General features: G+C 39.9%; 1 protein-coding gene across 3 annotated transcripts in view; it reads right to left on the bottom strand.

The window, feature by feature from the left end:
• nav2b (neuron navigator 2b) overlaps positions 1 to 26,510 on the bottom strand; it is a 121,796-nt gene that overhangs the window by 28,752 nt on the left and 66,534 nt on the right. For all 3 annotated transcript variants that reach the window (XM_060885849.1, XM_060885847.1, XM_060885848.1), the window contains exons 11-12: positions 21,141 to 21,236; positions 3,134 to 3,263 (exon numbers count right to left, since the gene is read on the bottom strand). In XM_060885849.1, the coding sequence (XP_060741832.1) occupies positions 3,134 to 3,263; positions 21,141 to 21,236 (226 nt within the window). The remainder of the gene's footprint in view (positions 1 to 3,133; positions 3,264 to 21,140; positions 21,237 to 26,510) is intronic.

Here is a 26,510-nt window from a genome sequence, read left to right as displayed (position 1 = left end):
TGCTAGAGGTGAGGATGTGATTACTTCCATCAGCATGTTAGAAATGAGTCACAAGAGCAGCGTTTCAAGCCGTATATTAGCACCTATGACTAATTTGTGTCTTGCATCAACATGATCGAATGCCATTGCAGGTTTAGGTGATGTGGTGCAAAGTAGGAGCTCCCAGGCCCCTTACATGGCTCATCAAATAATCATTGCTGCTAAATCTCAGCACTTCTTTAGACATGTCCAAGATTACATCACTCCTTCCTTAGAGCGGGTCATTGTTCAACTGCTACTGAAAATACTCATAAAACATCATTGCCAAGGAAAGAATTTTAATGGCCTCCAGTTGTTATCAGGCCAAATCCAAAACACTGTTATCTCAACACTCATATAATAAATTCGAACTCTCGCTCAGGGGGAAGGAATGAGGGAATGCAAGAGAACTGAGAAAGAGAAAGAAAGAGAGAGAGAATAAGAAAGAAAATGGAAGAAGATGAGAGAAAGGGTGAAATATGAGTAGAGAGAAATATGGAGGTGAAAGGCGAAAGATTTTTGGCTTGCATTTAGGTTTGCAGGTGTTTGAGATATAATGGCAGTCAGAGCAACATCTGAAACTACAATGCCAGGGAAGTCTAAACATGGGGGTGTCTGTATTCTTTCTGAATGGAAAAGGTGTGTTACAGTAATGACTATATGTTAACAAATACATTGCATTAAGGACAGAAGTTCAGAGTAGAGCATTTGTAGACAACATAATTGATACCACTGGCTGTATTTAGCTATTTCGCTATAGCTAGTCATCCTATAAACATGTGGATTTGTAAATATTTAACTATCAAAACAGTCCACATACACCGACCTGCCCAGACTTCATAACGGAAGCAGGTAAGCTAGTCAGATGAGTCACGCTAACAATGTCAGCACATGTACCAGACACAGTTGCTGATAAGAGCCTACCAACGATTGATCTAATAAGTAGCACCAACAGCCAAACCTCCACCAGAGCACCTCTCAGTAGCTCAAAGCCAGGTTTGTACTGTATACAATAACAGAGAGAATCTTGATTAAATTATCAGATTAAAGTGAGAACAGTTAAACGATTATAATGCGTATCCTGTCCCTAAACCCAAATCAAGTTTCTATTGACGACCAGTCTGAGATAAGTAAAACCAGCAATAGACAAATGGAAGCTGAGACCACACCTGATTCCATTAGGACTCCTTAGAGAAATGAAACCGAACCAAAGAGTCCAGATTTGTGGTTTACTTGCCTTCTGTAGGTGAAGGGAATTTTGGCTCTTTAAAGTGAGTCAGGTAATTTAGCTCAGCTCACTAATAATATCAGACAATTTTGTATCATTGGCTTCATCTGACAAGTATACAATATTGTGACCAGTCATAGTTTTTTATTGACATCGCTCCATGAAATAGATTAAGAGAATGAATTTCCAGTTAACAGTTTGCAGCAGTCCACTGCAAACTAATCAACACACCTAGTATTCTGATTAAAAACAGTATATCTTTATCTTTCCTGTCATGCTGCCTCAACCAACCAGCTGAAAGTCATACACACGGCTAAGAGTTGGCTCTCGTGGTACACCCAAAAGGGCTGGCTCCAAGAGAAATCTAATTTGCAAACAACACATATCACTAGTTGGTGTACTCCAGGTGAACTCAGGACAAAAACAAAAATGTGAACTAGGTATCCAAAAATGCTGTGAAAAATGACCTAAAAAGGAAAACATGGTGGAGCTAGGGTCTAACGGGTCTGCGTGGTCAGATCAGCTAACAGCTGCCAAAACACAGGTCGAGCTGGTCGTACTGGTCGACCATCCCTGCCAACTGGTAAGTAATTTTTCAGCTTGCCTAAATATTTAGATTTTCTAACTGCCTTACTGTCGAGCTATTTCTTTTTATGTTTTGTGGTTTTTTATGTATTTCTTTTTTATTCTTTTTCAACTATAAAATCTATTAAGCTGTATTAGTAAAGATCATTTAGAATGATCTTTACTAATTATCCAGTTACTAATGATCTCTATTAATTTTCCAATTTGACCAGTCCAGCTGGAAATCAGTCAGACCAAGCTGGATTTTTCCAGGTTTTCCCTACTGTGAGTTTGAGTCCAGACAACAAGTGGAATTCCTCTTTCTAGCATGCATACAGAATATGTATCTATACTTACGTATAAACAATAGATTGATTAGCATTCTCCTCCAAGCCTGTTGAGCAGTTCTGTACTATTGCATAGTGTTGTGTTCTAACTTTTGCTTTTCATGCTCTGAAGGAACCACATGTCAGCCTGGAACCATACCACAGTGTGGGCTGCCGTGTCTTAGGAGAGAACTTAACTAGTGTGCTGGTACACTGACTATTCTGAATGGAAAACTGTAAAAAAAAAAAAAATTGAACAAAAAATTAAATGTGACTTGTAATAAAATCTGTCTTTGTTTACAGTCGTCTCCACTTTGGTTTGGTAATCAGGAAGTACCTCTGCTGTTAGCCTGCCTACTGAGGTTTGGAGTGACCTCGTTTGGTAATTGAACTTGGAGTTAAATTGTCCAGAAGCAGGATTTGCAATGGTCCAAATCTTTTGTTTTCTTTCAGTCAGTACTTTATGAACTGTAAGTGACAACGACAGCCGTCTGTTTCCTATTACAATTCATGTACGTTCGGGTTTAGACAATTGAGCCAGCATGATGTGATGTCTGTACCGTGTTATTTCCTTTGCTGTATTACATGTATTATATGTACCAGATGGGTGTGTATAAAGAGGTTGTGCATGGGAACAGAGGAAATCTGGTTTTATGCCAGGTCAGCAACAGTGAGCTATTAACAAAAAAGCTAGCTAGACACCATAATTACGTCCTAAATACTGTGATGCTTTTGATGCAAATCAAATCCCATATTTGGTCTTCACTTGAAATGCTGAAGTAAGTATTTTTTGACAGATTTCCAGCTTTTTATTTAGGCCTCTGTAATTCACAGCCAGTCCAACACAGGTGAGGGTTATCTAGCACAGGTGTGTGTATAAAATGTGGACCAGCTGGTGGACTTTGAGTATCAGATCCAGGTCTAGGTCTAGAAGAACCAGTCAAGCTTTTTAGACTGATTGGTCAAGGTGTCTTACTCAGGTCCGTCCATCACTCACCTGCTCTTCGATGTCCCTGCGTGGAGCAGATGGAGTGTTGACGTAGGAGCTGAGAGACGAGCTGGTGTTGAGTTCATCTGTGTCTAGAGCGTCGCTGATCCCACTGCTGACTGAACTGCTGTCGTCCCAGCTTTAAGAGAAAAAGAAAAGCAGAAATTAATAAAAGCAGTGTTGTTAAAAGTGTATAAAAAAAAAGATGTGTTGTATAATATCATAACACTCATTTAGCCAAAACACCATTCGATTCACGTGCATCAATCATGATAAAATATATCATAGAAAGTAATTAAATATGTGTTTTCACTGGTAGGAGTATAAAAGAAAATTCCTGGAGGGACTGTACAATACTGAATACTTGCTCTGTTAATATGAAAAAAATAACACATTACAATGTCATGAGCATTTTATAAACGCAAACATGACTGAAATGTTCGTTTTATTGCAAAATAAAAATAAGAAGAAAAACAAGCACAGAATTAACCAGATACAAAAGACATTACTTCTGCATTCTTCTCAAGAGAAACTGCTACTTGCATTTCTACATACTTGTGACATTACACCCATCTTTATCCTTGTAAAACCATTCATTTAACCTAACGCATCATCTTCACAGCCTGTTTTACAAGACCCAGCCTGTCAGGCTCCAGTAAAAAATGTTCAGCATAGTCCACAGCCCCTGTCAAACAGGACAGGTGCTGTTTCGGTTCCATATGAAAGCTTATATTCACATTGACAGATGGAGATAGAAAAGAATCGTTCGCATTAGCATGTCTTAAAGTCCTGATATATTACAGCCTGTATAGAAGACATGCAATGGACGAGATCAAGTATTACAGATGTTTCCAAACCTGATCCAATGTAATTTCCTGTTATATCAAAATTCATCAAAAGTCAAAAGTTTTCTTGAAGAACTCATTTCTTGTTGGCACAGTAGTAAAGCTTCTCCATATACTGTACAAAGACTCAGCACCTCAGTGAGAGCCAGAAAGAGGTGTGAATTTGTAGCTACACATGCTAACTTAAAGAACACACTGGTTATGTGTCCACTGAAGCGGCTAAACATATAACAATGCTAGCTTACATCAACAGCTGGGCTAGCTGCTAATCCCCTCCATTAGTCAGAGCTATTCAAGCACAATGTGTTGAAACTTCGAGCTAATAAGTGCCAAGGATTAGCAAACAAACCGGCCTTTTAGTCATAACCTAAGAGCGAGGTGCCACAAGGGTTCTTATTCACACATTAGCACTTTCAAAAGAAGTACATCCTAACATGCCTGTAGTGAATTTCCCAACTCCATCATGAATATTTTTTATTATGTCTTGAAGAAAGTGCCCTTGGCTGATGCCTGTCAAGGAAAATTCTACGCTTAGCCAACAACAGAATAGCACGTCTGGCTGGCTTTCTTATTTTTGTTGTGTGAAATGCTGTCTCCATCGGGGCCATTTCTTTCTTTCTATCGTTCTTTCTCTTTGCCTGCAAGTTTGTTTTGGGTCCATCGACCATCACGATGGTTGCTGTCAGGTGTTACATTCCCAAACAAAAGCAGTGAGCGGGAAATAAGATTTGGATCAGGAAAATCATACATTAAGAGTGTATTCGAGGGAAAAAAAAAAAAATCACTGGAGAATGATGACTGCAATACATTTAGACACTTTCAGAAAAAGGGTACTTTTCAAACAGAAGCCTGAGTCATTTTCTGGTCTGGAGAATTCTAGACCAAAAACAATACCTGTCTTTTCAATACACAGTAAAAAGAAAGAGGGGAGAGAGGAAGGTGTGGGTGTTGGTGATGCCAAAGGTGGGTCATAGAGTTTTTTCTTTCTTTTCCACACATTTGAAGAATTCACCCTTTTTTATTTCCTGTCCGTCTCCTGTCTGTCTCCCTTTCTAATATGGCCAATAAACTCTCGCCGCTCTGCCCAAGAACAGCCGAGCCTCAAGTATGCATTCAAAAACACAGAGATGAGAGTATATATTAAACTCTGTTTGAAGTCTTTTCAAGCCTCGAACACAGTTCTCAAATGAGGGAATTTCCTGAAACATCCGACTAACCCGTACCTACGTAGGTTAGTTGACAGGATAAACAGGCAAAGAAATTACCAGCGTGATTTTTGTGACATAATAGTAGCGAATGTTAGCTCAAGGGATTTTGAAACATCTAACCAAACAAGACATAGCACTATTCTTCTTTAAAAAAAAAATTAAAAAAAAATAAAAGATCTCTATTCATCCTATCAGATTACCATCAACCAAACCAGACATTACTCAATAACATCATAATGAATCAGACCATTAATTAACTCCACAACGACAGAGTAGACAGGTGGTCAAACTCAGTGCTATATTGACGCACAGGAAAACACACCTTCCTCCCCCCCCCCCACACTCAGGAGACAGGATTAATGCCATGCCCTAAAGTCAAATCCAGTGAAAGCATGACGGGGGAGTCCATTGCGCAGGAAACGGGGGAGGGGGCTGCTTTGTTAAAGAGCGTTATTAAAGATCCGGCAAGTTCCAGCCACACTGCCCTGTCTGGTTTGTTTTGTACGGAGGGTTAATTAGTTCTGCACCAATCACCATCTCTCAGACTACAAACAGCTTGAATAACCTTTCCAAATGTATCAGGATCCACAGTGAATATCAGCGAAAAACTTTCGAAGTTTCCCTACAATGGGCTGAGAGGAACAAAGCTAAACAATAGGGGGAATGAATAACAGAGAAGCTAGAACCAATCGAAACTTGCACATGGCAAAACAAATGTCACAGTACCTGAGGAGATTTTCATGAGGATGTAAAATCGGGGGGAATAAAAAGTACAGCAAAGCACACACAGAAACCCTGGGTGTCCAGAGATTTTATATTTAACATTTATAAAAAATAAATGAAAGAACTGAACAACGAAGAAGGAGAAAATTAAAACACACTGATGTTAACATAGAGGTTAATGAATACAAACAAAGTGATGCTAACCTTTAAGCAATAAGTTACTTGGGAAAGTTATAGCGAGGAAAAAAACAGTAGTTATTAAAGTGCTGACACTTGTCAACACTCATAACATCATCAGTGGCAAATAACTTAGTTGTTCATTTGAGCAAAGGAAATTCATGAATATAAGACATTTTCTTATCCAAAACACATGGATAAGCTGTCAAACTGACCACTTACACAAAATTCAGATTTAGTACCACTTACTCAATATGCAGAATTAAGAATGTAGTATTGAGTACTGAATTTTAAGCATTCAGCATTCTCCAGTTTCAAATAATTTGTTCAGCAATTCATACTGAATATAGTCACAATTCAGTACTTAATGTACAGTAGTTAGAACTCCGTATTCAGTTTGTCCCAGGATGCAGTAGTCAGTATTTAGTACTCAGTAGTCCGCATTTACATTTATGGCATTTGGCAGACGCCCTTATCCCGAGTATTTTGTAATCATCATTCAGTAATTCATGCCTAATATGCAATACTCTGTATTCAGTACACAAAGGTCCATATTCGGTGCTTGGCATTCAGCAATTTATGCTTAATATGCATTACACAGTATTCAGTACTTGATAGTCTGTCTTTATTACTTGCCATTCAAAAATATTAAGTACTCAGTATTTATCACACATTATACAGTCATTCATGATTAATATACAGTGTTCGCTTTCAGTACTTAGTGTCAGCACACACACATCTTTGCTCATTAATCACTACTCAACATACAGTATTGTGATGTAAATGCAACCTGTTGCAGTTAAGTATTTTAAAGTAAACTACTAAACTAAACAAAACAACAAACACAACAGCAGAATCAAAATGAATATTGCCATCAGACACTCTCTCTCTCTCTCTCTCTCTCTCTCTCTCACACACACACACACACACACACACACACACACTACAACAGTCCCACGTGGCAAAGGAAAGCGTCCTCATAATTCACTAAACAAAGGAAAATTCCTGCTCACTAGTCCGGAGAGATGGCGGTGGAGCGGCCACTGAAGCTGAGCTGCATGCCGGGGAGCTTCATGAGTTCACCTCCACTCTGTCTCTCTCCTTCTCTCCCTCCCTCCCACCTTGCCTTTCTCTCTCTCTCTTTCCCACTGTTTCTTCTACTCTCTTGCCTTCTCTTTCTCTCTCCTTCCCCCTGCCCCTCTCTCTCTCTCTCTCTCTCTCTCTCTCTAGAATGAAAACAGAGAGCGAGAGATCTAAACTCCCTTGTCACACTCACACACACACACACACACACAAAAAAAAACACACACACACACCAGCAGGAGCCAACCACAGGTTGAGGGGTGTGGCTTCAGTGAGTGAGAAAGAGAGAGAGAGATAGAGAGAGAGAAGGAAGTATTAGAAGAGTTAATTCAGATAGGTATCTGATCACATTTGATAAAAGACAATTCAAAAAGTTTAACCACATAGAAAAGACAAAGTGAATCTACACGTCTGGAACATCCAGTAGATTTATGTATACATATTATCTACTAATGCATCTACGAATGGTAGAAGTACCTAATTAAACAGACAGCGAGTGTAGCAAAGAGACATGTGTGTGTACCTAATGAACTAACCAATGGAAGATAAGTACAAGAGCTTCTTAAATACCACTACAAAAAATATGTGCCATTTATACGACACTCAAATCGAGAATACCTCCTGAAGCGCATAGTTCAGGCAACGCAACATCTGGAAAGACATTGAAGTGCAATAAAATGTAGTAAACAGTGATAAATAAGTCAGTGACCATCTACTTTTACACCTGACATAAATCTAAAGTGCCAGCGAAGGTTAGAGGCAGAAGGATTCTCACATAACACAGGAATTAATTCATTTACACAAATAACCTTTTAATCCTTATATTAAGGTATTTAGTACCACAGTACTCGAGTTCTCAAATCAGGTCAGAAACTTACACTCTTTCTGAAATAATCGAGACATTTAATTTGCCTTTCTGGAAGGAGTCTCCAGTGTTTGTGTGTTGTACAGTAACAGTCTGAATTAAAGCTGTAAGTTTTAAAAAAAACTGTAAATTGGAAAGCTTTCAGCCTTTTATTGTTTCTGGGTAAGATGATAAGCTGCTTTTTCCTGGTCTTAATAACCTTGATAGGGAGGGAAAAAAGGGAAGGACTGTTATCATATAAATACTAAAAGGAACAGTCTTGTTCTACAACATGTATCTGTATCAATAAACAGCTAATAAATATGACCTCTATCCGTTTGTCCATCCATTTTCTGAACTGCTTGTCCTACACAGAGTCATGGGGAACTTGAAATCTATCCCACAGGACTGGGGGCAGAAAACGTGGGACACCCTGGATGGGGTGCCAGTCCAACACAGCGCTCACACACCCATACGCCTACTAAAAATTTAAAGATGCCAGAGGAACCCTCTGAAGCACATAGACCTTTATTTTTTTAATTTATTTAAAGATACTTAATAATAAATTCTTTGTTATTGTCTGTCATTTTGAGTGGCATAAATTATAGACTAGTAAATATTTAAGCTGTCTGGCGCTATACAAACCTGTCTCAATTAGGTTACTCTATGAAGGACTATTTTGGCTCCCTTGATGAGGTCAGAGGTGAAAGATTATTAAGAGTAAGATCGCCAACAAGTACTCGGGACACAGGTTTGTTGGAAATGTTTACCGCAACAGGGTTTGGGTTTTAAACATTGGTGAGGGATAAAGATGGATCAAGCACGCAAAGTTGTTTTAGAAGAGAAACAAGCATGAAGGAAAAAAGACATCGGGATGTAATCAGGCAGAACATGCGAGCAGTTACTGCTGTATATTTAGCAAAGTTATGAGGTTTGCACCATTATAAAACAAAACAACCAGGCAAGGACACATATACGCACGCATAAACACAGTCTAGTGCTTGTGTCCAAACCTCCTCAGCCAAGCATGTGTAATGACATAGATTCCAGAGAGCCGAATGAGTGTGTGGAATCCAGAGTAGTTCCTGTCTACGCTTTGTCTCTGTCTCAATCTCTTTTCACCACTCTAACAGGTCTCACTCCACACTGTTCTTATTTAAAGACTTTTGTTCTCTCTCTTCTGGGAAAGGCGAGGTGTAATTTGCATGCTTAGTCCGTTGTTCTTTTGAATATGGAAACTGTTTGGAGGAGACACTGTTTACAGTGGCACAGTTTCATCTGGCATCGTTTCAAAATGACCGGTGGGAGCAGGGTTTGAGTTCAGGCTGTGTTACACAGGATAGACTTGTGTGAAAGTTGTACACTCTGTTGAGGAACATTTTCGGTGCTGTATTAACACAGGCTAGCAGTGTGAAGAAGTCAACATTTGCATAGGGTGAAAAAGTTCCATAAGGTGGCCCAATGCTATGGCTGTACAGTTGTGGAATGCTCTACTTTTGAAAATCCTTAACTAAAACGTCCAAGGGTGGCACGGTAGTGCAGTGGATAGTGTTGCTGTCTCACGACTCCAGGCTCCCCCGTTTGATCCTGAGCTCAGGTTTCGGCTTGTGTGGAGTTTTGCATGTCCCTATGACCACATGGGTTTCCTCTGTGTTTTTTTGTTTACTCCAGATTCTAAAAAACATAGGCGTATTTTGATTGGTTGTATATTGCCACATGTATGAATATGTGTATGGCATTTTCTGAAGATGAATGAATGAATGAACGAACAAACAAACAAACAAATGGCATGTATTTGGCACTTATCAAAGACATTATGCAATTTAGCTGATTTGAAAAAATGAACCAGCAGTTCTAGGAATTAAACTCACAACTTTCTGAACCCTAATTGAGATGCCCTCATAGAGATCAGAGCCATCACAGAGATTTGAAGTACATGATCAAGTTGTACCTTGATATCGTACATATACTATAGAATGCACAAGGTCTGGATACAAACTCTGTCTCTTCGCAACACCTGGACAAGTTCGGGTTTAAGAATTTTGCCATTTCTTCTAGTACAGCTGATTGTACCACCAGTCTCCAGAGCATGAAGCATTGTAAAATGTAAAATCCTCTTCTGTTGAAACTTCCTGCTATTTTATTTGGACAGACAACAAAATGTGAACTTTCACCTACTACTACTCCCTGTTTACTACCCCACCAGTCCCTTTGTTTGAGATACAAATACTTCTGATTCTACTGAAGTCTCAAAAGGAGCTATCAGTAAACGTGACTGGAAGAAGCAAATATATGCAATGTAATAGATTTACATGTGTTCTCAATCAGTTGCTTTTTCTTGCAAAACTTACCTTATAGTCCACTGAGAAAAAGTGTGCACAAACCCAAGGCTTTACAAGTCATCTTACAACTGGACTCATTGGGGGTGCTAAAGGACCTTCCTTTATTACTTCTCTGTCTCTTCTCAATTAGCACCTGAATAGGCAGTTGGGTGGGCTGGCACTTCAGTGTTATTAAGCCTATTGTATGAAGGTCCTCATTAGCACTGCCCAGAGTGTGAAGCCCTTCTACTGTCTCTTTCTAGACTGTAAAGCCCTTTGTCAGACACAAAACCGGAGTCGGGCTGGACGCATGGTACTACCATACGATCTTAACAAGAGTCTGAAGATTCACAAGATTCTTGCAAGTCGGCATGGAATTCTGTGCTGAACATTAGGACCTAATTTATCTTGAGTAGGGTGATAGTGGATCTGAAGAATATTACTTAGTGCAATACTGGAATACATCCTGGATACACCCTGGCTACACACATCCAAATATTCATTCATGCCTAGAGGCAATCTAAGATAAATATCTACTGCCACGTTTTTGGTTGATTGAAATAATCCAGATAACTTGGAAGAAACTCACACAGACCAAAGAATATGCAAATCTTCACAGAAGATGGATAATCCGAGCTCAGGATCGAGCAAAAAACCCTGGAGCTATGAGGTGGCAACCCTAACCTCTGCAGCAGCTTGTCATTAAGGGTTTTAAATTCATCTTATTTTCCACCAAATTCAGAGATGAGAGTAATACGCCAAATTACAGCAATACGATTATGGCACACAATAAAGCCACTGTTTGTTCCACAAAATGATTGTATTAACATTTTATTTCATACATTCAGCTGTTTTTATATTAGTTGTAACACATGGGTGTGCCCTGCGATGCGTTGGCACTCCGTCCAGGGTGTATCCTGCCTTGATGCCCGATGACGCCTGAGATAGGCACAGGCTCCCCGTGACCCGGGGTAGTTCAGATAAGCGGTAGAAAATGAGTGAGAGTGAGTAAGTGTAACACAAGGCAATGATAATGCTATGGCAGTGACAAATATAGAACAAATGTACTCTCAGTTTATCCAGCAGGCAGTGATGCTGCCTCAGAGCTCTGAGGTTCATGGTTGTGTGGGTTACCTGTTAATTCTCTGGTTTCCTCACCTCCTGAAACATACAAGTTTTTGGACTACCTACTACTACTTACTACTACTTTACTTTATTGTCCCCAAAGGGGAAATTCCTTTCCACAACACTGCACTTGTTCAACACACGCAACATAAACATAAACAGTCATAATACACACATGTCAAGAAACATTCAGAATAACACTCAGCGATGTCTGTTGTTAAGATACTTAATGACTGAGGGAATCAGGCTTCTTCCAAAGCGGGCCTTCCTGCACCTCAGAGCCCTGTACCTGCACCCTGAGGGCAGTGGGGCTAGGTGCTCATTTAGTGGATGTGTGGAATCCCGTTCTATTGAAATGGCAAAGCGTCCGATAGCTGTGTTATTGAGTTCTATAAGGTTAGGTGTTGGAAGACCTATGACTTTTGCAGCAATATTGGACACCTTTGTGAGTTTGACCATATTTTTAACAGAAAGCATGCCGAAAAAACAAGTTGAACAATACAGTAAAATTGACTGAATAATGCTTTGATAAAGTAGTAATAGTAAACGAGGAGCGACATTAAGTCCTTTGAGTTTGCGAATGACTGACAGTCTTTGATGACTTCTACTGTAAATGTCGCCTTGGTTTGAATGAGTTGTGTGCATGTTGTGAACCAAAGGACTGATGTCCGGTCCAGGGTATATTCCCAGTGTTCCCAGGAATAGCCTCTGTGAAGCAGTTACTGCAGATGAATAAACGAATGAGTACTCACTCATCCGAACTACCTCGGGTCACGGGGAGCCTGTGCCTATCTCAGGCATCATCGGGCATCAAGGCAGGATACACCCTGGACGGAGTGCCAACCCATCGCAGGGCACACACACACTCTCATTCACTCACGCAATCACACACTAGGGACAATTTTTCCAGAGATGCCAATCAACCTACCATGCATGTCTTTGGACCGGGGGAGGAAACCGGAATACCCGGAGGAAACCCCCGAGGCACGGGGAGAACATGCAAACTCAACACACACAAGGTGGAGGCGGGAATCGAACCCCGACCCTGGAGGTGTGAGGCGAACCTGCTAACCACTAAGCCACCGTGCCCCCAACGAATGAGTAAATGATGATAAATATAATAACTATATAATTAGGTACCATTAGGTCATTTTTGGTTCCAAGCTAAGGAGTCATATCAAAGCTCATTCAGTTGCCTCCATTTGTATTAAATTGGTAACCAATAGATATGTTTTAGTACCGTGAAAAGCTTTACAAAAATCCAGATTTAGATGTATATCCTTAAGAAAACGTCAAGGGCAAAGGACTTGAGGAAGAAATATTAAGAGGACCAAACCCAAAAAATAAACTTATAGAGTAGAATGGGATTTGAAATCATTCCAGTGCACTGGTCCAGTGTAAAGTAACCAGTAAAGTCAAACAGTCCTTTGTCAAACGGATGTTCACAATAACCATATTGTGATCAAGGATCCTAAGATTATAAGATTAGGAAATGACTGACTACTTGTCTACAACAAACCAAGAAATAGACTAACACAGCCTCTACCCTTGCCCCTGTAGTGGTGTTCATTTACATTGCAAGATTTCAGTCTGATTAAGAGCTGATTGATGATGAGGTCTGAAGTGCCTCTGCCTGGATGTCACTCATCCAGAATAAGTATCAGCAGGGGGAGAGGAAGAGGCTGAAGAGGCCATTTCCTCCAGCTGATGACAGATAAGAGGGGTCACACTGCCTCATTCTCTCCATCTCTTTCTCTCCGGGTTGTTTAAAGAGGGGGTCCGCCATGCTGTGTTTGCTAAGCCCCCCTCTAGAGCTGCTCTCATTGGTTCGTCCGGAGTCCTGCCACAGGGAGGAAGTTCGCTCCCTTTTTGCAATTGGTTTTGTTGCCCTTATCATCAGTTACATTACATGACCAACAGATGTGCAAACGCACATATGGTTGGATCTGTTCAGCCGAGGATGCCACTCCTCCAGAGCAAAGCAACACGTTGGACTATGTGTGCCATCTCGCTTGTTTCTCATTATTCCAGTTTGAACTTTAATAAGCTCAAGATGCTTTTGTAAGACAACACAATTACAACACAAAAGGCTTCTATCATTAGCCAGGCTTTTCCTAAAATCCTTTTTTTTTTTTTTTTTTCTTTTTTTTTTAGAAACACAACACACTGCATTGTATTAAGAATAATCTCTCAAAAACTCTCTCTCTCACTTCATTTTCTTTCTTTCTGAAGCGGTAACAGTAGCTTTAGGGCTTTTTTTGTCCAAGGATCTAGCCAGCATAAGCAGTATTCTGGGTCACTCCCCTTTCACACACACACCCTTACAAGCCCACCCACACCCTCACACCCCAAAATACATCTGGATTTGATGACTTTAAGAATCTCTTAGCTCTTTTTCTTAGTAACGATGTAGGTACCTGCTTTGTCTCTGGACTGGTTCACACTTTTCCGCAGTAAAAGAACTGCTCTATAGTGATCACACCTTAAGAAACCTGTTGGTGTGAACCTGTTTGTCATTACAAAAGCATCAACAGTTAAAATATTAATGGTAGTAAATGTGAAATCAGTAAGATAAAAGAATGGCATTCACAGTTCACTCCCATCTACAAAGTGGAGCTCATTGCTAGCAAAGCTTGCTTTAACCAGCTACATTCAAAATAATTGCATATTGCTCGGTGATGTATTTCTGCCGTGTATAGAGGCTGAAAGATTTGACAAACCGCAAGCAACCTAGTAATCAAATTATAACATTATAAAGAGGAATTACAAGATGACGTCATCAAATGAGCTCCAGGCAAACACATGCAGTAATGGAGAGACTTGCTACATCCTTATTTACTCCAAAAATCTGTTTCCTTTGCCCTTTACCACATCTGCACACTTTCACAAACAAGTTGAAGTCCCTGTTATTGACAGACAGGAAGACACACAAAAACATGCATGCAGAATTGTCTTACTATCTTTGTAAGGACCTTCTATGGATCTAAATATTAAGGCATCTAATTAATGTTATGCTATACCTACAGCTAACTTAGCACGGTAAATTAGAGAAAACATTTAATCATATAAAATATGCAGATCTTTGTGGGGACCAGCCACAAAAGAAAAGTCCTCTCTGTTTGTTGTGTGTGTGTGTGTGTGTGTGTGTGTGTGTGTGTGTGTGTTTGTGAGGACAGCCCCTTGATGCCACAGGAGCCTGAGACAGAGAAAGAGATTTACTTCACCTCCACTCAGTCTGAAGAGCTTTCCATTCTTCTCACCCCCCTCTCCTCCACTGTCTGCCTCTTTCTTTCATTCCCCATTTCTCACTTTTCTTCTCTATGCCTCTCTTCATTTTTCACTCTCTTCTCGCTCCATTTTTATCCTCCTCCTTTCTTTAATCCCTTTTCACTTGCTTGCTCTTTCCCCCTCTCTCTTTGTATCTTGTTTTCTCTTCGTTTTCAAGAGCTAAGTTTTGAGGAGCTCTTAAACTTTCAGTTAAATGTTCAGTTGTACGTTGGCTTTTGAATCAAAATTATAATTTAGTGGTGGGGTTTTTTAGAGATCCTGAAAACTGCACACATGACACACCAGCCACAATACCACAGCACAATCTGTTCTAACCCCCACTATAATTCAGAAAACCATACACACACACACACACACACACACACACACACACACACAGAGACACACCACACACACTTGCACTTTCAAGTATACTTTTATCAGTTTTATCTCAAACAGACTTGTTTATGTGGATTGTGACGCATTGTTACTATCAAAATTTACTACAGCTATACTGCTACTGATGCTGCTGCTGTTAATACTACTACTGCTACTAATGTTTCTGCAACCACTACTACTGCTACTACTTCTGTTGCTGTTATGTCTACTAATGCTACTACTTTTACTACTGTTTCTGCAACCACTACCACTACTACTATTCCTACGGCTAAAACTGCAAAAGATGCTACTGCTACTTCTACTGCTGCTTGCTACTACTACTGCTAATACTGCTACTGTTACTAGTTCTTCTACTACTTCTACTAATACTACTATTGCTACTAATTATACTGCTACTGATGCTACTGCTAATGCTGCTACTGATGCTACTGTTACTAGTTCTTCCACTACTTCTACTAATACTACTACTGCTACTGATTATACTGCTAGTAGTAGTAGCAGTAGTAGTATTAGTAGAAGTAGAACTAGTGCTATTACGTCTAGTTCTACTACTACTACTACTACTACTACTACTACTACTACTACTGCTACTTCTGCTGCTACCTATACTACTGCTACTACTACTGCTAATACTGCTACTGTTACTAGTTCTTCTACTACTTCTACTAATACTACTACTGCTACTAATTATACTGCTACTGATTCTACTGCTAATGCTGCTACTGATGCTACTGTTACTAGTTCTTCTACTACTTCTACTAATACTACTACTGCTACTGACACTGATTATACTGCTAGTAGCAGTAGCAGTAGTAGTATTAGTAGAAGTAGAACTAGTGCTATTACGTCTAGTTCTACTACTAGTACTACTACTACTACTACTTCTGCTGCTACTTATACTACTGCTAATACTGCTACTGTTACTAGTTCTTCTACTAATACTACTACTGCTACTAATTATACTGCTACTGCTAATGCTGCTACTGATGCTACTGTTACTAGTTCTTCTACTACTTCTACTACTACTACTGACACTGATTATACTGCTAGTAGTAGTAGCAGTAGTAGTATTAGTAGAAGTAGTAGAAGAACTAGTGCTATTACGTCTAGTTCTACTACTAGTACTACTACTACTTCTGCTGCTAATTATACTGCTACTTATACTACTGCTACTACTAATGCAACTACTGCTGCTACTAGGATTGCTGCTACTGATACTAATGCTACTTCTGCTTCTAATACTACTACTAAAAATTGCTTCTTACTAGTAATGATTTAGAATTTTTTGGTATTGATTTTGCAATTTCTTATTTTTATTGCATGGTTATCCCTAGATTATCTGGTTTTCCCCATTTCACAAAAACATGACAGTAAGTATGAGGGTTGAACTAGTGTGTGTGTCATTGTGTGTGATGCCTGAGATGGACTAGTGTCCTATACAAAAGTTTGCATGAAGGTATACTGACTGCCATATTCTGACTATGCTGTAAACTGTCTAAACTAACATTGCATCACTTTTATTAAGACCTTTATTAAGTACTGGTTAGAATTTTAAAAGATTTCCTGGTCAGTTTTCTGGATTTTCTAGATTCAGTAAATACTTTTGAATGCAGAAATGGATCATGACAACAATCACAATGAGGGCAGAACGTTTTAACAGAGTTTGTCAGTGTGTTTAACAAACATTTTACAGTCTATTTGACGTCCTTTTTAATTCTGCAGGTGTACGTAAAGTATGGATGCGAGTATGCAAGCAATGCTGTTTGTATTTGCTCTGCTTCTGCATACAAAGTGCACACAAAGTCATATGTCACATATAACCCAGTCTGAAGAAACATTACGACTGGTAACTTGGGAAAGTTAGCACAAAAAACCCCCATAAAAACCTCAGACACCAGAATAATGTCTTGAATACTCAATAACAGTTGGGGTAAGTGTGAATTTCAGTTTTGGCTAAACTTAAAGTGTTTTGCTTAAAACCTCAATGTGACAACTGTGGGAATTGAACTGAGAATGTTCCGGTCACTGGTGCAGAAGCTGAGCCACTACTGCCGTAGTTAACATGAGATGATCCTGCTGCGCTGCAGCGGCTGGTGTCATGAGGTGAGTATTTACTTTCCATAGCTGTTGACAGGAGCTTAAGAGGAACTACTGTGTGTGTTCACTTTTCTGAAACGTGAGCTCCTGTCTGGGTGACTAAGGGGTCTGGGAAACAAGACTGAAAGAAAAAACTGGGACAAATCCCTACACACCCATGCTGGATACACTCCAAGGCGTGCACACACACACACACACACACACACACACACACACACACACACACATACACACATACACACATACACACATACACACATACACACATACACACACACACACACACACACACACACACACACACACACACACACACACACACACACACACACACACACACACACACACACACACACACACACACACACACACACACACACACACACACACATCAAAGCCCAGAAATATGAACATCCCTATATGGACAGGATATTAGAGAGGAATTCAGATACCATATGCAAGATATGATGTCATTTAAGAGTGTGTGTGATGCTCGGTGTGTATTTGAGTGTGTTGCTTGAACGCATGTGTATGTGTCACAGAAAGTCCCCTTAAGGTCATTTGGCCATATTTAAAAATAGGAAATAGACCTAGAGTTTTAAAAACACAAGAAAATCCCAACACACACACACACACACACACACACACCACCTGCACTACCAGTTACTCTGGTGTTTTACACAAAACTATGCTGAAGGGCTCGTCTTCAGTTCACCAGACAAAAGGGGACACGTACACTACAAAGCGAACACTTAATAGCTTTCACACTCTCGCTTTTCCACCTCCACATGCACCAGTTTACCTCAAAATGACTTCTGACCTTTACTGGGGTTCTGTTTAAAAACAAAATGTACGCTGAACACAACTCCAATTTTCCTTAGTACAAAGAACAACAAATATTACACTGTTAGAGTAAAAAAAAAAAGTTGGAAGCCATTCAAAACACAATACTGTATTCACTGTACTGTGATGTAATTATATCTATACATAAATACATAAATATAAAGAAATGAACATGGAAAGAAAGAAAGAAAGAAAGAAAGAAAGAAAGAAAGAAAGAAAGAAAGAAAGAAAGAAAAAGAAGAGAATAGAAAACAACAGAAAAAAAAAGAAGAAAAGAGAAGAGAAAATACAGAAGAGAAGAGAAAAGAGACAAGAAGAGAAGAGAAGAGAAGAGAAGAGAAGAGAAGAGAAGAGAAGAGAAGAGACAATCGTTCTCACTTATTTATCGTCATATTCAGCAGTAGATTTAATTGATAAGGACTGGAAGGAAAACACAGCACTAAAGATTTATTACCCCACCTGCTATCAGGCAGCTCTTAGAGAAGCAGGTCTTTAAATTAAACACCATATCAGAAACTTCAGGAATTCTTGCTGGATTCCTGCCGCGAAGCAACATTTCAACAGGACTTAGATCATCTCTGAATCGGCCGCATCGCTCGGACTCGAGCACTCAGATACTGACAGATACTGGGCATTGACTTCCCAGAGTACACCTGGACGATCGGGAGAAAATGTCCTTATAAGGTCAACGATGAACATCCAGCACTCAAATCCAAAGTCAGCTCTCCCAAACAAATATTTATCACGTCAAGGTGTGTGTTTGCTCTCCAAAGTACACACAGGAGAACGGGGCGTGATACCAGATCAAACCGAGGGAACGCATCTCAAATCCTCTCTGATATTTAATTGTGTCAAACATTTCAGGTGAACAAACATACTGTGGGAGACATGTGGAGGGTTTATGTTGTCTACAAAAGTGACAGAACCAAAACAAAACCTAACAGCCCTCCCCCTCTTTTCTGCTATATTCGTTCAGTTTGCTAATCTCTGAGCTAGCACGAGAAGAAGGCATCTTTTAAAACAAACTGTCATCTTGTACCATGAAGGCGAAATATCAACACAATTCAGAGGTGCCAATGTTACTAACTAGAAAACTCCAGCAGGCGGTGAGAAAAAAAACCCCACAGAACGCCACAAAAATCATAAACATGTGTTAGTGGATGAGGTGTTTTTTTCCCCCCCCAGATGTCCAAAACGCTACAGTGAGAAGACAGTGAGACAAAAGTTCAGTTTAAAGCTCCTTAATAATAATACTAATACTACTAATAATAAATTCCTCCAATTTATATCATTTTACCAGATTTTTTACTTTCTGTTGTCGCAAAGACAAGGTTCATAAATATCACCCTAACCCTAAACTTAACCCTTATGACGATGATACTTTTACTATCATAATTTCTGAGATAATATTAGATATAATCATTCATTATGAGCTGCATTTTAACAACTGGATTTTTCTATGAACTTCTGGATTCTACCTTGTGTGTAAGTACAAAACAGTTTCATCCTTTCAAGAGCTAATATCTCTTTAATAAAACATGTTCGTCCTTCAGATCTCGGTCAGCTAACACGCTCTCGCTCTCACTTTCTCACACACACGCACAAACACTCGTGCGAACAAAGTGTTTTGTATTCACAGATCTTCATCTTTTCATCTCTTCTTCTCGTTTTATCTGCGCCATTGTTCTCTCGTCTCTGTCAGTGAGTCATGATCTGTTCAGACACTTTTAATAACGAGGACGGTGACGGCTGTCTCAAATTAGTTTCCTTTTTTGCATGTGTTTAATAATATGTGTGTGTGTGTGTGTGTGTGTGTGTGTGTGTGTTCCTGAAAAGGCGGTTTGAGCACATTGTTGATTGTTATTTGGTAAAGATGCTCCAGGCAATCATGCACACAGAAACACACACACACACACACACACACACACACACACTCTCAAATGTAGACATAACAATGCCAAGTCAGATATTTATGAACCAAAAGAGGAAAAACACAAGCTGGTGTGTGTGTGTGTGTGTGTGTGTGTGTGTGTGTGTGTGTGTGTGATTAAAGATTTTTAGTCAAACAATAGAGGCTCTGTTACTACAATGAGACACACTGCAACATGAGGAGAACTTTCTATGATAGACAGTACTGTATTTCCTTGTGAAGTTAAAGGTGGCATGTGTAAATATGTGGGCCTGAAATAGAACAAAAACATATACATTTATTTCTTCTTCTTCTTTTTTTTTGATGCTGTGGTCTAAAGAAGTCTAACAGCACTAAATGGTGAGAGTCCTGCATTGAATCTTTTTTTAATTGCTTTAAAAAAGATAAATGACATCAAGATGCTGTGTAAACAGAACATGGTTATTGATATTCAAGGTTTTCACACTTGTGTGTGTGAAGACGTGAGTGAGTGAGTGTGTGAGTTAGAGAGTGAGTGAGTTAGACAGTGAGTGAGTTAGAGTGTGAGTGAGTTAGAGAGTGTGTGAGTGAGTAAGTGAATGAGTGAGAGTGAGTAAGACAGTGAGTGAGTGAGTGAGTGAGTTAGACTGTGAGTGTGTGATTGAGTTAGAGAGTGAGTGAGTGAGTGAGTTAGAGAGTGAGTGTGTGAGTGTGTGATTGAGTTAGAGAGTGAGTGAGTGAGTTAGAGTGTGAGTGTGTGAATGTGTGATTGAGTTAGAGAGTGAGTGAGTGAGTTAGAGAGTGAGTGAGTTTGAGTAAGTGAAAGAGTGAGAGAGTGAGTAAGACAGTGAGTGAGTGAGTTAGTGAGTGTGTGAGTGAGTGAGTGTGTTAGAGAGTGAGTGTGTGAGTGTGTGATTGAGTTAGAGAGTGAGTGAGTGAGTGTGTTAGAGAGTGAGTGTGTGAGTGTGTGATTGAGTTAGAGAGTGAGTGAGTGAGTGAGTGAGTGTGTTAGAGAGTGAGTGTGTGAGTGATTGAGTGAGTGTTTGAGTTAGAGAGTGAGTGAATGAGTTAGAGAGTGAGTGTGTGAGTGATTGAGTGAGAGTGAGTGAGTGAGAGAGCGAGTGTGTGTGTGTGACAGTGCACGTGAACATAAGCAGACGCATGTCGAGTTTGAAAGGTCAAAGGTCAAGACCTACCTGTCAATGTCAGCCTGGCTCTCACAGTGGAGGAGCGTGGAGGAGTGTTTGTGTGTCCGACGTTTATACACACTCAGTCCTCCGTCTGTCATGTAGCTGCGCACACAGACACACACCCAAAATAAAAATAATGACTAATGTGTGTGCAACAACATGGTACACAAAACACACAACAGTAAAAAATATGTGTAACGACATGATATACAAAACATATCACATAGCAACACACACACACACACACACACACACACAATACAAAATGAGTGATGTATGTGCAGCAACGTGATATACAAAACACATTACACAAACGCACACAAGAACACACACACAGACGTGTGCAACAACATGATATACAAAACACAACACTCTCTTTTTAAACAAATAAGCGATGTGTGTAACAACATAATATACAGAACAAATTACACACACACTTCAAACACACACACAATACAAAATGAGTGATGTATGTGCAACAACGTGATATACAAAACACATTACACAAACACACACAGGAACACACACACACACACAGACATGTGCAACAACATGATATACAAAGCACAACACTCTCTCTTTTTAAACAAATGAGTGATGTGTGTAGCAACATGACACAGAACACACACACACACACACACACAGCAATATAAAGTGATTTAAAACCTATTAAACCCAATATTGTGGGTCTCCTTATCTAGAAATAGATCATAACACAGTATTACTGAAGTTTCTGATAACACAAGGCTCACACAAAGCTGTGGTACAACACAACGTCTCTCACCTGCTTTTCACAACACACTGAAGGTCCAACAAGTGATCATATAATAAAAACTAGCTGTGAACCCTGCACTGTGCACCGGCTCTTATCTATCAGAGTTTTAATAGCCGTCTATTAGCAGACTTTTTCATGCATAATGACACGTTAGCAATATTTAGCCTGTTAACATTCTATTATTAACTCCTCCTCCTCCAAAAAAGGCCCCACTCTGTATGCTGAAGGTGGTGCAACAGATTGATCCACAGCTGCTCGATAAACACTCCTGTTTGCTCTGCCTCAGCACACGCTCTCTAAATATTGACTAACTTCAAGCTCTCTTCTGTGTGCGCACACAAACGGCTTGCGTACGAACTGTTCCTATTTAAAGCGTCTACAATCGTCTTATAATCCGACGTAATCCCAGGCCAGGTGAGCAAAACTGACCCTGAGGCACATACAGTACAAAGGAGGTGAAACGAATGAGCATGATGTCCGAGTAACGCAACGAGTAACGGCATCTGCAGCCAATTTCTCATGAACTCATGATGCGGTGACATGCAGCTGGTCGCAGAGATGAGACGAAGGCCAGGATTGTTCTCTGTGACACCAGGGCTATGTTTCTATTGGCTGAAACCTCTTAGATGGTCAGCCTGAGCTGTTTTACATCAAAGTCAGGTTTGTCATCAGAATCATATACAACATAGTGGCCTGGGAAACGTTTCACATAATGAATATGTTAATGCGAACTGAAATAGGTTTCTTCTGCATGTTTTTTGAGCAAAGCGTGACATTCACTGTGGGAGAAACTCACATGCTTGGAGAGAGAGAGAGAGAGAGAGAGAGAGAGAGAGAGAGAGAGAGAGAGAGAAACATGTGAAAGAGAAACATGTGAGAGAGAGAGAGAGCATGAGAGACCATCCTTATTTCTACTTATGGTCCTGTGCTGGTGTCTCTTATGTTTGTCTTATGTCATAGATAGTGTGTGTGTGTGTGTGTGTGTGTGTGTGTGTGTGTGTGTGTGTGTGTGTGTGTGTGTGTGTGTGCGTGCGTGCGTGCGTGTGTATGTGCGTGTGTGTGTGAGAGAGAGAGGGGGGGAAGTGAGTGAAAGAAAAGAGAGAAAGAGAAAGAGTGAGTGAGAGAGAAAGAGGAAGAAAAAGAGTGAGAGAGAAAGTAAAAGAGTGAGTGAGAGAGAAAGAGAAAAAGTGAGTGAGAGAGAAAGAGTGGGTGAGAGGGAAAGAGTGAGTGAGAGTGAAAGAGGAAGAAAAAGAGTGAGAGAGAGAAAGAGGAAGAAAAAGAGTGAGAGAGAAAGTAAAAGAGTGAGTGAGAGAGAAAGAGAAAAAGTGAGTGAGAGAGAAAGAGTGAGTGAGAGAGAAAAAGAAAGAAAAAAGTGAGAGAGAGAAAGAGGGAAAAAAGAGTGAGAGAGAGAAAGAGAAAGAAAAAGAGTGAGTGAAAAGAGAGAACAAGTGAGTGGGAGAGAATGAGAAAAGGAAAGAGTGAATTTGTCTCATGTTCCAAAACATATTGTAAAGTAAATGGACTAATTACATGGTGGTTCTGACCGATTTCACTTCACTAATATTCTCTTAGCATGAAGCACACGGACCCATCAGGAGATGACGTGAGTGTTAAGTTACCACCTCAAGCAGCTCAAATTATATTGTAATCATCTACAAAATGGTCACGAGAAACCCCAGAGCTTAACATCTGTATAAAGAAGTACAGTGGCCAATGTTCAAATCAACACACCTCAAGCTTATCAGGCTAATTAAAACTCCCAAGCTTAACACCTCATTATAGAAACCAATTAACGTTAATCATCTCAGAACTTTATGAGATTTTTATCTTAAGGTTCTACGATCCTCCCAGTGAGGGCCCTCATTCTTCACTCCTCTCAGGTGCTATACTCAAAGGGTGTGTTTCGCATCTCATTCCCCAACTAACACCCCCTCCCACACACACACACACACACACACACACTGCACACAAACGACCTATTTTGGAATCTGTGGTTTTCACCCAGTGTGATTTTTACATGTCTGCAGCCTAGTGTGAAAAAGACATCTCTACAATAAATTTAGTTCAGTCGACCATAAATTGACGAGTTTCTATTCCATTCAGCACGACCAGGAGTCACGTGATGTTAAACGAGTGGTGCGAGCAGCCGCTCCTGTGAGACACGACGACGGACAGGACAAAGACAGATGGGAACTTTTTTTTAGTATCATTTCTTCTGTTCATTTCTTCGTTCATGTTTATTCACAAAACAATTGGGAAATTCGGTGAAACGACATTAACCCTGTTCTACTCCCCTAGTTCTACTTACACGTGCGAATCTTCATTCTCACAAATGAACGTCAGTAAAACGAGTAATCACACATCCCACACACACACAGCACCTGAAACACTGTATGTGTGTTGCTCTGACAACATACACACCCCATTTCACTGCTCTTTGCAAATCTAAAAAATGTCATTTACATTTACAGCATTTAGCAGACATCCTTATCCAGAGCGACTTACATTTTTATACAACTGAGCAATTGAGGGTTAAGGGCCTTGCTCAGGGGCCCAGCAGTGGCAGCTTGGTGGACGTAGGAATCAAACTCGCAACCTTCTGATTGGTAGCCGAACACCTTAACCACTAGGCTACCATATCCCCAAATTACATTACATTTACAGCATTTGGCAGATGCCCTTATCCAGAGCGACTTACATTATTTCATATTTATACAACTGAGCAATTGAGGGTTAAGGGCCTTGCTCAGGGACCCAACAGTGGCATCTTAGTGGATCTGGGATTGAACTCACAACCTTCTGATTGGTAGCCTAAGGCCATGTCCACACTAATCCGGAACATCCGCAAATATTTGAAAACGGAGTTTACGTCTAAAAACGCTCCGCGTCCACATTATCATTTTCAAACGTTTTCCAAAAGTTGCTTATCCACACTGAAATGTATGAAAACGCTTACATCTCCCTACTGCGCATGAGTAAAGCTTCAACCTGCGTCATTTCCGCTAGGCGTTTATTTACTTTCGACTGCATCACATGACTAAAAATGCGTCATAGTATTCAAAAGCCTCCGTCTTCACCGTCCACACTAAGACCACACTAAAATTTATCCGCTTTGGAGAGCGTTTTCCAACAGCTACGTTTTCGTTGACTTAAAACGCTGTCTCAGTGTGGACGAAAGGCCAAAACGGAGAGAAAAATATACGTTTTCAAACGAAAACGTATTAGTGTGGACATGGCCTAAGACCTTAACCACTAGGCTACCGTTTCTCTCATTAGATTGCAGACTAAATGTTTGCCAATTACTGAGATGTCTGTTGTAGTTTAAAAAAATCATACAAAAATAATTTATTTTGAGAAAATTTACCACAAAACAATGTTATTTTGAATTGTGAATGTGAATTGTGAAATTGTTATTGTGAATTTTTTTTGTTACGTGCACTTAAGTCTCAGTTAAACGAGTTCAATTCTTAATGAGTGTGATCTGGCTCTTATAAATAAATGCACTGATGTTGTTCTGCGGTTTCAAAATACAACACGAGCAACTTTAATTGTAGGAAATAAAGTTTACTTGGGTGTCTTATGGTGCAAAGAATCTCTCCATCCCCTCATTTGGAAAGCTTTTCATGAACCGGCCCCGTGACAAACTCATTGAATAGCCCTGGTCTGGACATTTTTAGCTACAATTGACTCCATTTGTCACTGCATTTGTTCCACTGGCTCTTATACAACACCATGTTATAAGGCAGACAGGATTAAAGGAGTAAACACAAACAGTTTCATGAACAAGAGGAAACAGTAGAGAAAGCCTCCAGGCTGTAGGATGATGGACGAACGGATGAGTTGATGGATGAGTGGATAGATCAGAGCGGCCTGTGCCATTCAGCTCTGAATGGATTCTCAAAATTCACCCTCGGGGCAGCTTCACTTAACCGCTTCGACACGAGTCAGAGAGTATATATATATATATGAAACAGACACTGCACCAATGATATTACATATCCTGTCCTGATTAGTTTATTTTCCCCTAATGTAATATAAATATTAAGCTCATCAGGAACATGACACACGTCCTGATATGATGCTGTATATCGAGTCAGTTCAAAGATAAACAACAGGAAGCGACGTCTCAGAGTGAAACAGGAAGCTTGGAACACACACCTTTTGTGATGATGTCCATGACTCCAGGCTAAAGCAGATTGTCTCCTGTGCTTGAATGTGTGTGACTGCTAACTAACTGCTAACAGACACACACTCACACACACTCACACACTCACACACACACACACACACACACACACACACAGACACACAGACACAAACTCTTTAACCCTTGTATGATGTTCAGGTTCACCCATATTCATAAACATCAATAGTTTTGAAAAACTTTGCTTCCTTGTAAATTTGTTGATTTTTTCCACTCATAACTTGATTAAATTTGATTTTCTTTTTTTTTTATTACATTTTAATAAAAAACAACAAAAAACGAGTAGCACTTTAATTAAAACACACTCACACACACACAAAACACACACATACACACACTCTTTACAAAAGAACACAACAATATGATATACAGAACACATCACACACACATACTCACA

The sequence above is a fragment of the Tachysurus vachellii genome, chromosome 13 (assembly GCF_030014155.1).
Source record: "Tachysurus vachellii isolate PV-2020 chromosome 13, HZAU_Pvac_v1, whole genome shotgun sequence".
NCBI lineage: Eukaryota > Metazoa > Chordata > Actinopteri > Siluriformes > Bagridae > Tachysurus > Tachysurus vachellii.
Note: the sequence above shows the minus strand (reverse complement) of the source record. Positions and strands in the feature narration are given on the sequence as shown.